Source organism: Pelophylax lessonae (assembly GCF_965119305.1).
Source record: "Pelophylax lessonae genome assembly, chromosome: 4".
In the NCBI taxonomy this organism is placed as follows: Eukaryota; Metazoa; Chordata; class Amphibia; order Anura; family Ranidae; genus Pelophylax; species Pelophylax lessonae.
This window is the reverse complement of record NC_138771.1, coordinates 591250387-591262325: the sequence shown is the minus strand read 5'-3', so window position 1 is coordinate 591262325 and position 11939 is coordinate 591250387. Positions and strand designations below refer to the sequence as shown.

Here is an 11939-nt window from a genome sequence, read left to right as displayed (position 1 = left end):
CTTTTTCCTGCACCTTCAGGCTTCAGATCAGACCTAATTCCTGCACTTTTGGACTCCAGATCAGCCCAATTCATGCATCTTTAGACCTTGGATCAGGCCTAATTCCTGCATTTTCAGACCTCAGATAAACCCCAATTCATGCACCTTCAGTCTTCGGATCAGCCCTAATTCCTGCACTTTCAGACTGCAGATAAGCCCCAATTCACTTTCAGACCTCAGATCAGCCCTAATTCCTGCACTTTCAGACCTCAGATCAGCCCCAATTCATGCACCTTCAGTCTTCGGATCAGCCCTAATTCCTGCACTTTCCGACTTCAGATAAGCCCCAATTCACGCATCTTTAGACCTTGGATCTGGCCTAATTCCTGCACTTTCAGACCTCAGAAAAGGTCTAATTCCTGCATTTTCAGACCTCAGATCAGCCCCAATTCATGCACCTTCAGACTCCAGATTAGTCCTAATTCCTGCACTTTCAGACTGCAGATCAGCCCCAATTCATGCATCTTTATACCTTGGATCAGGCCTAATTCCTGCACTTTCAGACCTCAGATCAGCCCAAATTCCTACACTTTCAGACCTCATAGCAATTCCTACACCTTCAGACCTCACATCAACCTCAATTCCTGTACCATCAAATCACATATCAGCCCCAATACACTTTACTTTCAGATCTGCCCCATTTTCTGCACCTTCAGCAATAATGCACAGACCTCATATCAACAGTAATGCACGCATGCACTTCAGACCTCAAATCAGCCCCAATAAGCATGGCATTTCACATAGCCAAGAAGTTGGGTGTCTGGTACACAAAGCCTCTATCCTGACCAGATGTATTTTTACTAGGAGCCAGTGGACTATAATCTATATTCCAAGTAGCAAGCTGGGGAAGCAGCAGTGGAACTGTGGATTTCTGAACCACACTATAGAAGTATATATGGGTGCATGTCAGTAATAAGAAGGGTTGCACATATCACACATATTTCACTAGGTAAAACAATTTTTCCATGCTGCAGACACCCCTCTTCCCCCCAGGTCTTTCCTATGACCACTTCTGCCTATAGGAGAGTCACCCTGCACACAGAACACACAAAAACAAGGTACAGAAGCTAGTAAAAGCCAGTTTGTAAAAGCTAAGACACTGGAAAAGCAGGGAATAGTCTATAACAAGATGGTCCCTTCAGTTTGACTGCCTGGCTTGCTTCCTTATCATAGTGTGGAGATGTCATCAGTGGCCAGCTGTTTTCACTGTTAGTAAGGTAGGTGGGTCAGGCTTTGTAATTGACAGCCTAGGGAGCTGTCAATTACAGCCAATGCATTTGTGTCCCAGCAGAGGAGGCATCTCGTCCCCACCCTGGCATGCATGCCAGGAGCTGCTGTTCCCTGTTATAAATCTTCCCTACTCTATTCAAAACTAAAGAAAAAAAAGAAAAGAGGTTTGGCTATACATACATACACTGTAGGATGTCCCCTAATTTCTTTAAAAAGAAGTGATCATTTTGCAGTAACCAGCTTTTTATTTTACAGGTATTGTATTCAATGACATCTACGCTGCCTCAAAGTTTGCAATTGAAGGTTTCTGTGAAAGTCTCGCTGTTCAGCTTTTGAAGTTTAATATCTTGTAAGTAAAAATGCCTATATATTTTTTGTTTTGCTTGCGTCTATCTAGTAAGGTTACTTTGCGGTATAAGCAAGGAAGCTCAGACCTCTGCAGTGTATAAATGTGTTTTTACTATTAAAAAAAATGCTGTACATACAAAATGATTACAATATTAGGAAAACAATACAAGACTGACAGCCATAAAAAGCAAAATGCCTAGCAAATAAGCAGAAACAACAGTCTGTACACAGTGGAAATACGCTTAGCAGTAGCCAACGAAGACTCAATCTTCTAAGCAGTTGCTGGAGATCAGGCAAAAGCATCTTCAGGTATCTAATGGTTGGTACAGACCATCCCTGGTTGGTTCTAAGGCAAGATGGAGTCCTTGTTGGCTAGGGAGATCACGAACACACAGTAACCTGAGTTAAAGCGGAGTTCCAGCCTTTTCACTCACCTGTCCCACGGTCCAGCGATGCGGCCGCCCAAAGCCTCGATCCTCTTCCCTCTGGTCTCGGCGGCGCCGGCATCACTGGTGTGGGCACCCGGCTGTGACAGTTTGCGGCTTCACAGCCGGGTACGCACTGCGCATGGCCGGCAATCTTCTGGGACCTCTTACAAGTCCCAGAAGATTGCAGGGAGGGAGGGGGAGAGGAGAACTTCCGTTCAGGGCGCCGCGGCGCTCCGAGCGGAAGTGGGAGCAGGTACCTGTCAAAACTAGGTACCCGCTCCCCCCCCCAAAAAAATGACATGCCAAATGTGGCATGTCAGGGGGTTATTAGTACCTAAAACGGAAGTTCCACTTTTGGGTGGAACTCTGCTTTAAGTAACTTTTAAGCGTATTTCTATTGTTTACAGACCATAGTTTCTGCTTATTTGCTAGGCATTTTGCTTTTTATGGCTGTTAGTCTTGTATTGTAATCCTAATATTGTAATAGTTTTGTATGTACAGCATTTAGAGTAAAATCACATTTATTCACTGCAGAGGTCGGAGCTTCCTTGCTTATACCACAAAGTAACCTTCCTAGACAGTGGCGTACCAACAGGGGGTGCGGGGGGGTGCCCCGGGTGCCACGCACTGGGGGGGTGTCAGACCGGTACTGGCACCGCTCATCTCCTCATGTGAAGCTCATGTAAAAGCAGCTGCTCCCTCGGTCTGTGCTGCTTACCCACGCTGCTCGCGGGGGTGGGAAGAAGGTGAGCGCCCGAGGCCCGAGCAGCCTCCTTGTGTGTCTGGATATGAGGAGCTGTGAGGCAGCTGCCGAATGCCTGTTTCTCCTCCTCTTCCTTTTGCAGGCATTCAGCGGTTGCAAGAGGAATATGGAAAGATCAATTCCTCTATATGCAGCTTCCCCCATCGCTCCTCCTATTCAACTTCTTTTTTCTTTTGCTGGCCCCCCAGTGCTGTCCAGCCACCCCCAGTGCTCTTCAGCCCCCCCCATGCTCTCTGGCTCCCCCAGCGCTCTCCACCCCCCTGTGCTCTCTGGCTCCCACCCTCAGTAATCTCCAGCCCCCCCCAGTGCTCTCTGGCTCCCCAGCGATCCTTGGCTCCCTCAGTGCTCTCCGCCCCTCCCCCCAGTGCTCTCTGCCCCCCCTACTACGTTCTCTCCATCCCCCTAGTTTTCCCTGCCCCCCCCGTGCTCTCCAACCAACTACAATGCTTTACAGACCCCCCCCCAGTCCCCCCCTAATGCTCCCCAGGCCCCCCCGCCCTTCAGATCCTCCAGTGCTCCGTGCTTCCCATGTGCTCTCCGGCCCCCCTAGTGCTCTTCTATCATGTCTGCAGTCTCTGACCATCTTTTGTATCATGTCCGCAGTCTCTGACCATCTCTTGTATCATGTCCAATGTCTCTGACCATCTCTTGTATCACGTCCAACATCTCTGACCATCTCTTGTATCATGTCTGCAGGCTCTGACCATCTCTTGTATCATGTCTGCAGGCTCTGACCATCTCTTTTATCATGTCCTCAGTCTCTGACCATCTCTTGTATTATGTCCGCAGTCTCTGACCATCTCTTGTATCATGTCTGCAGTCTCTGAACCATCTCTTGTATCATGTCTGCAGTCTCTGACCATCTCTTGTATCATGTCCAATGTCTTTGACCATTTCTTGTATCATGTTTGCAGACTCTGTCCATCTTCTGTATCATGTCCGCAGTCTCTGACCATCTCCTGTAGCATGTCTCAAATCTCCTACTCAAACTTAAACACATTGCTAATAGTATTAGCTTTCTGTTTATGCTGAAGGTAGGACTGTGCAGGGGAGGCAGAGAGTGTAAAAGGAGGCACTGTGATTAGAGAGGGGGGGGGGGCAGACTGCAAGGGGCACTATGATGGGGGGCTTTGAAATTTGCACAATAAATATTCTTGAAAACATGTTGTTGTTTTTACATTTTAAAGTTTGGGAGGGGGTGCCAGATATAGGATCTGCCCGGGTGCCAAATGCTCTAGGTAAGCCACTTTTCCTAGATAGATGCAAGCAAAACATTTTTATGCATGAAAGATGGGGACAGCTGTATTTTCTTAGAAATCCCCTTAAGAGCTTTTTTTTTTTAATAGCCCATCTAATACATGTTGTATGTGTACAGCATTTCTATGATAGAGCCAGGCCCAGTCAACACAGATTTTGAGATAAAGCTGATGGAAGAAGTGTCCAAGTCTGACTTTCCTGGAACTGATGCTGAAACCATAAGATACTTTAAGGAGGTCTACCTACCTGCTGCTCATGAGATCTTTGCCACCTTGGGGCAGACGCCAGATGCTGTAGCAAAGGTTAGTAATTGCGTATGGATTTTGCTCATATGGTAAACTGACCATTAGACTGTTAAAGGCACCTTCAGTTTTTTTTCCAGATTTTAAACACCCAGAGGGCTATTATCCAAATTCAGAGTTTGGAGCACCCCTCCTTCTACCCCCACCACCTCCATGTTGATCACTAAATCTCATAGTGCCTAAGCTCTGGTTGGAACCTGTGCAATAGTGAATCTAGGTTTTGGGGCTCTCTGTCATCTAACAGTGATCAAGTGACAAAGCAGAGTTCCTCCTAAAAATGAATCCGCAATGTCCGCCGGGCACCTGCGATCGCTCCCCTTGGAGACAGAACGGCGGTCTGCTGATGTAAACACGGCAGACCGCTGTTCTGTCAGTAATGAACACAGGGATCCTATGTTCCTCTTATTTAGAAACACAGGTCTCTGTGTTCATCCAGCAAGCCCATCTCCCACATAGTTAGAAACCACCCCCTAGCAACACATTTAACCCTTTGATCACCCCTGGTGTTAACCCCTTCCCTGCCAGTGTCATTAGTACAGTAACAGTGCATATTTTTAGCACTTAGTAATAAACAAGCTGCGCTAAATGATATAAATGACTAATCATATAAATGACTAATCATAAACCACAAGGGTATGTTCTAGGGTACACTAGGACAACGTCAGCTGTGACGAAACGCGTCAGATCGCGGCGTGCTGACGTCACCCCACGTATCCAGAAAGGAAGGGCGGAATCGCCGACTGGCCGGCGGCTTGTTTATCTTTTATAGCGCGCATACTGTGCATTTCATGTAAGTGTATGTCTTTTAACAATAAACTGAATGTGATGTTTTACACTATGGAGCCTCTGTTTTATATTGCATGACGGTGGTTTATCAGTGTGGACCGTGTTAGTGGAGCAGACCTGGTATTTGGGTGACATCCACAGCTGTTATATCTGAATCTTGGCCATCCCCCTCTATCCTGCTGTGGGAATTTGATAGCCTCCTGTCGTGATTTTCGGGTGCATTTTTACCAAGTTCTGGTAAGCAGCATTGATGTTAGTGGAGGATTGAGCACCTGTGGTGGATCGCACATTTAATTGAATTTTCACTTTATGTCACATCCCTAAATGGGCTTTATGGACTCATATTAGAGACTTTATGCTTATTCACCACTTTTTGCACTTATATTCATTTAGTGCACTTTTGTTATTTTAGTTCACTCATTTATGGTTTTATTTGAGTATTGTAATATTTGATTGTCTTATTCATAATGCATTGCTCATTATTCAGATTTTTGATTGTATATAATTATTGCACAATTTATTTTGTGGTTTATGATTAGTCATTTATATGATTAGTCATTTATATAATTTAGCACAGCTTGTTTATTACTAATATTTTTTTGGTGTTGTCACACTGGAAGCTGCAGCTGTTAATTTTACACTAGCGCGGTTATCATTTTTTGATATTTTTAGCACTGATTACTGTAGTAATGTCACTGGTCCCCCCAAAAGTGTCAAAAATGTCAGTTAGGTGTCCGATCTGTCCGACTCTGCCCCCAGTGGCCACTCTGGCTCTTTCAAATGCCATGCATGTGGCAGTGCCATCTAATGTCTGGCTCATTCTGCTGTTAAAGCAGGCTTCACGCAGTCTACATTTATGGAGAGAGACAGTGGTACGTAATATGTTGGGGATGCTAGAAACCAATGTCATGGGGGATTTTTTGAAACATGCCCGCTAAAGGTAAGTTATCTCATTTAAATTAAACTAAAATGGCCTTGGGTCACCTCTGTGAGGGAAGTCTGTAAATAGCAGGCTTCCTTCAGCACAGCTGAAAGCTTAACTTGCTTAATATATTAAAAGGAGACTGGAGTTCCATCTGCTGGCTGGATAGAAATCTGCATAATATTAAAATATATTTATGTTTCAAACTGCACTGCAGTGCAGTTCAGGTGTCTTAACAGGCACCTTTGAAAACAATGTTTTTTTGCTAATTAGTGCTCTTCTGTGGTGTAAGTGCAATAAAACACATTATATTACATAGGTAGGAACAAAACCATAGCAATATAAACAAGGGTTTCCAAATGAAAGCGAACACAACTGTATGCTTGTCAGAGTATGGAGGAGAGAGCAATGTTGGATCAGGGACTAAAGAGAGTATATTCGGTTACTGTAGATTATGGGGTTGATTTACTAAAACTGGAGAGTGAAAAATCTGGTGCAGCTCTGTATGGTAACCAATCAGCTTCCAGTTTTTTTGTCAAAGCTTAATTTAACAAGCTGAAGTTAGAAGCTTATTGGCTACCATGCACAGCTGCACCAGATTTTGCATTCTCCAGTCTTTGTAAATCAAACCCTATATGTTGTATGTTTATTTGAATATGAGAGCTTTAAGGCTGTGCTTAAAGGTTCCAAGAGTTGGAGGATACTGAATTGCATGAAGGAAGAAATTCCAGAGAAGGGGAGAGGCTCATAAGAATTATATACTTTTTTTTATCACAGACTGTCATGTGCATGTCTACATTCCCACCAGACACTCCTAGTGTTGGCTTGGGCTATGTTAGTTATCAGAAGCAAAAATTAATTCCAATCAATATCTTGGTCCACTGAATTATGAAATCTACAGATAAAAATCATTGTCTGATCCTTCAAGTTTTTATATTTATGGGTACTTTTGCTTCCATGTATATTTATATACAGTGCCTTGAAAAAGTATTCATACCCCTGAAACTTTCCACATCTTATCATGTTACAACCAAAAACGTAAATGTATTTTATTGGGATTTTAAGTGACAGACCAACACAAAGTGGCACACAATTGTGAAGTGGAAGGAAAATGATAAATGGTTTTCAAAAAGTTTTACAAATAAATAACTGAAAAGTGCGGCGTGCATTTGTACTCAGCCGCCCTGAGTCAATACTTTGTGTAACCACCTTTCACTGCAATTACAGCTGCAAGTTTTTTTGGAGATGTCTCTACCAGCTTTTCACATCTAGAGAATGAAAATTTAGCCCATTCTTCTTTGCAAAATAGCTCAGGCTCTGTCAGATTGAATGGAGAGCGTCTGTGAACAGCAATTTGTAAGTCTTGCCACAGGTTCTCAATTAGATTTAGGTCTGGACTTTGACTGGGCCATTCTAACGCATAAATATGCTTTGATCTAAACTATTTCATTGTAGCTCTGGCTGTATGTTTAGGGTTGTTGACCTGCTGGAAGGTGAACCTCCACCCCAGTATCAAGTCTTTTTCAGACTCCAACAGGTTTTCTTCAAAGATTGCCCTGTATTTGGTTCCGTCCATCTTCCCATCAACTCTGACCAGCTTCCCTGTCCCTGCTGAAGAAAAGCATCCCTACAACATGATGCTGCCACCACCATGTTTCATGCTGGGTAGGGTGTGTTTAGGGTGATGTGCTGTGTTAGTTTTCCGCCACACATAGCGTTTTGCTTTTAGGCCAAAAAGTTCAAATTTTGTCTACTCTGACCAGAGCACCTTCTTCCACATGTTTGCTGTGTCCCCCACATGGCTTCTCGCAAACTGCAATCAGGACTTCTTATGGCTTTCTTTCAACAAGGGCTTTCTTCTTGCCACTCTTCCATAAAGGCCAGATTTGTGGAGTGCACAACTAATAGTTGTCCTGTGGACAGATTCTCTCACCTGAGCTGTGGATCTCTGCAGCTCCTCCAGAGTTACCATGGCTGCTTCTCTGATGAATGCTCTCCTTGCACGGCCTGTCAGTTTAGGTGGACGGCCATATCTTGGTAGGTTTGCAGTTGTGCCATACTCTTTCCACTTTCAGATGATAAATTGAACAGTGCTGATGACCAGTGATGACAGGTCCTTCTCGGCTTACTTTACAGAGACAGAGCTGTCAGATCCCTGCTCTCCTCCATGGGAAATCGGATGAAAACAGACCGCCTGTCCATTTTCATCCAATCCGATCCTCCAGATGGATGGAAAATAGGCTTTCAATCCGTCTGGATTTCACGGACCAGAACGGATCGGAGAGCAGCGAGTGTCATCGGGTGTCAGCGGAGATGTCACCGCTGACATCTGCCACTCCATAGAGGTACATAGACGGACCTGATCAGAAAGCCCGTGTGAAAGGGACCTAAGGGCTTCACAGAACAGCTGTATTTACACTGAGATTAAATTACACCAAGGTGGACTCTATTTACTAATTAGGTGACTTCTGAAGGCAATTGGATCCACTATATTATAGTTAGGGGTATGAAAGTAGAGGGGGGAAAATACAAATGCACACTTTTCAGATATTTATTTGTAAAAAATTTGGAAAACCATTTATCATTTTCCTTCCACTTCACAATTATGTGCTAGTTTAAATCCCCAAAAAATAAATTTGCAATTTTGGTTGTAACATGACAAAATGTTGATTAATGGAAAAAAGGTATGTCCTGTGATAATCTTGTGATATTCTTATTTATTTAGGTAGACACATTATATGTGTTCTATGGGTAGGTACGAGGGCGTGCAAATGTGGGTGGGTTTTGTATCCACATTTGCCTGTCCACTTGTTTTTTTTTTTTTTTACACCTTCCTCTGAGAGAAATACTAAGTTGTGTGATTAATGTCTTAAATGATGGTTTAACCGGTTGCCGACCGCCGCACGACTATATACTGCGGCGGTCAGCCCCGGCCAGGCAGAGTGACGTATCGGTACGTCACTCGCCTGTCACTGACTTGCGAGCCTATCGCGGGCGGGCGCGCGCCCGCCGAGGCGCGCGCCCGCCGCGGCTCGTTCACAGGCAAGTCAGTGCGTGTGACCGGCGGACTCGATGTCCGCCAGTCACACTGCGATCGCTCCTGTGAAGGGAGAAAGACAGAGCAGCTTGTGTAAACAAGCTGCCTGTCAGTTCTCCCTGTGTAAAAGTAAAGATCTGACCGTTCTACTATGTAGAACGGTTGATCTTTGCTTTTACACCAATAGGAATGTCCCTACACAGTAGAAAGCACGCCCCTAGGACACACTTAACCCCTCCCTGTCCAATAAAGTTAACCCCTTCCCTGCCAGTGTCATTTTTGCAGTAACAGTGCATATGTATAGCACTGATTACTGCAGTAATGTCACTGGTAACCCCAAAAGTGTCAAAAATGTCAGTCAAGGGTCCGATCTGTCCGCCGCAATGTCGCAGTACCGAAAAAAAATCGCAGATCGCCGCCATTACGCGTTAAAAAAAAAAACACCAAAAATGACAAAAATCTTTCTCTTTGTTAGTAAACTTTGATTTTTACTTTTTTTTTTGGGGAATTTCATATAAAAAAATGTGAAAAATATTGTTATTTTTGCAAAATTTACGCTCTTTTTTTGTTTATAGCGCGTGATCAAAAAATCGCACAGGTGATCAAATACCACCAAAAGAAAGCTCTGTTTGTGGGAAAAAAAGGACGTCAAATTTGTTTAGGTACAGCGTCGCACGACCGCGCAATTGTCCGTTAAAGTCACGCAGTAAAAAATCGCAAAAAAACCCCTGGTCCTTTAGCAGCCAAATCCTCTGGGGCTTAAGTGGTTAATAGCTTTTATTTGTTTATGGTCTGTTGAATATAAAAAGCCCTTCAGTGCAGGCAACCCCTACCTCTATGATTCAGCCCAGTCTGGGTGAAATGCGTCACTGAGGCATGGCCTTGGATGGGGACTGTGTTGAAGCCAGTGCTGCAGAATAAACGACATGGTTGATATAATCAGAGTGTGGCCTCAGTTTCCATGTATCTGTGATCAATTGAGCAGAGCGTGCTCTCTCTTGCGGTCGGCCCCTGGTGCTGACATTTGACCAGAGGCGTATGTATCAAGGGCTTGGAGCACCACTGCTTGTTTTTTTTCTACAAACTGTGACAGTCTAACTCATTTTGTATTTTATTCAGGCCACGGTGAAAGTGATAGGAATGACACGGCCAGTGTTCCGCCATCAGACTAATACTCTGTATACTCCGCTCACTGCCATGAAGTATGCTGACAACACCGGGAATTTGTCCGTCAGGTCCTACTACAACCTACTATTCAACTATGGCTCCTTCTTCCATTTCAGCCTGAACCTCCTGAAATGTATCACCTGCAACTGCTTCCGCAGGAGGGTTATGCCAGTCTGAAGCACAGGAGCACCAATGGTGAAGCTAGCTTGGACTTAAGGGGCAGTGTGTTATTTTTTGTCTTTTTAACATTTGCACACTTGTTTTGAGTGTGGGAGTTTCAGCACCAACATTTTTGGCTCAAGAGTTATTGGCACCAAAGCATGAATGTTTTTGTTGCCAATCTGTGGTTGGCACTAATTCTTACCCTGAATATAACATTTGTCATGACAGTTATCACACCCAAAATTCTAAAATGAAGTAGCCTACCCTGACTGTAAGCATTACTTTCAAAGCAAAACTATTACGTTCATGATGTTTTGGGCTAATCCTTCTATATTTAACATAGCCTAACTGCCAAGGTAACCATGACTTTTCTGGCCAAAATGTTACCTTTAAAGTGTAGACATTTGTCTTAGTGCCAGTCTTCAACCCAACCTCTAACCCTTACAATCAGTTATACTTTCATGATGACATTCTCATTGAGGAAGAAAATGTCTTACATAAAAGCAACCTATGCCATGATATATCACTGGTAAAAACATTTCCAGGATGATCAAAAGATCAGCATTAAAATGTCAGTGGTAGCATTTATTACATCGGTGTGATCTAATCTGAATGTGGCATTCCTACTATTCCACCTCCAAACCACCATGGTAGAGAGATGATGACTGAACACCATCCTTGTGCATGGGGAGGCTTTTAACAACTGACAATCTTAGCCGGTATCATAGGAAGCAGTAAATATTCCTGTTTGGGAATACAGTTTAAAGTAATAAAACTAGTGGGTTCTCAAACTGAAGAGAACCAATGCCACAGGACAAGTGAAATGCTAATTTGTTGTAAAAAATATGTAGAATTTTTGCATCAAATAACACAGCAGACTAGTGCAAACACAACAGGGAAATAATGAGCACTATACATGAGATACAAAAAGCAAGACCAATGATTACAAGGCTAGCTTTATATGAGATAAGGCTTCACAACTGATCTAAGAAAGGTATCAATGCTGAGAAAGGAGACAATATAAAAGGTAGGACAAGATGTGGAGAGAACAGAGCACTAAAATAAACTTTCTAAACAAAGGGCCACTTTACTGTCCTTCAAACGGTAGAGGGGAGGTTGACCAAACTATGGACAGTGGGAGAAGAAAGTGTTCTGGTGTCAGTGGAAGTAAACAATACCCCATCATTGGTATTAGGCATAGTAATAGTGCCCCATCATTTGTGTCAGTGGGAGGAATAGTGCCCCATCATTGGTGTCAGTGGGAGGAATAGTGCCCCATCATTGGCATTAGTGGGAGGAATAGTGCCCCATCATTGGCATTAGTGGGAGGAATAGTGCCCCATCATTGGCATTACTGGGAGGAATAGTAATCTATTGTTGGTGTCAGTAGGAGAAATAGTGCCCCATCATTAGTATCAGTGGGATAAATAGTGTCCCATCATTGGTGTCAGTGAGAGGACTAGTGCCCCATTGTCGTGGTTGGTAACAGGAACTATGC

General features: G+C 43.8%; 1 protein-coding gene across 1 annotated transcript in view; it reads left to right on the top strand.

Annotated features, from left to right (window-relative positions):
* RDH8 (retinol dehydrogenase 8) overlaps positions 1–10821 on the top strand; it is a gene marked incomplete at its 5' end in the record, with an annotated part of 55951 nt that extends 45130 nt beyond the window's left edge. Inside the window, 3 exon segments of the mRNA XM_082254903.1 lie at positions 1525–1618; positions 4184–4367; positions 10232–10821. Of these exon segments, the coding sequence (XP_082111029.1) occupies positions 1525–1618; positions 4184–4367; positions 10232–10456 (503 nt within the window). The 3' untranslated portion in view covers positions 10457–10821.
* Between the last annotated feature and the right edge of the window lie 1118 nt (positions 10822–11939).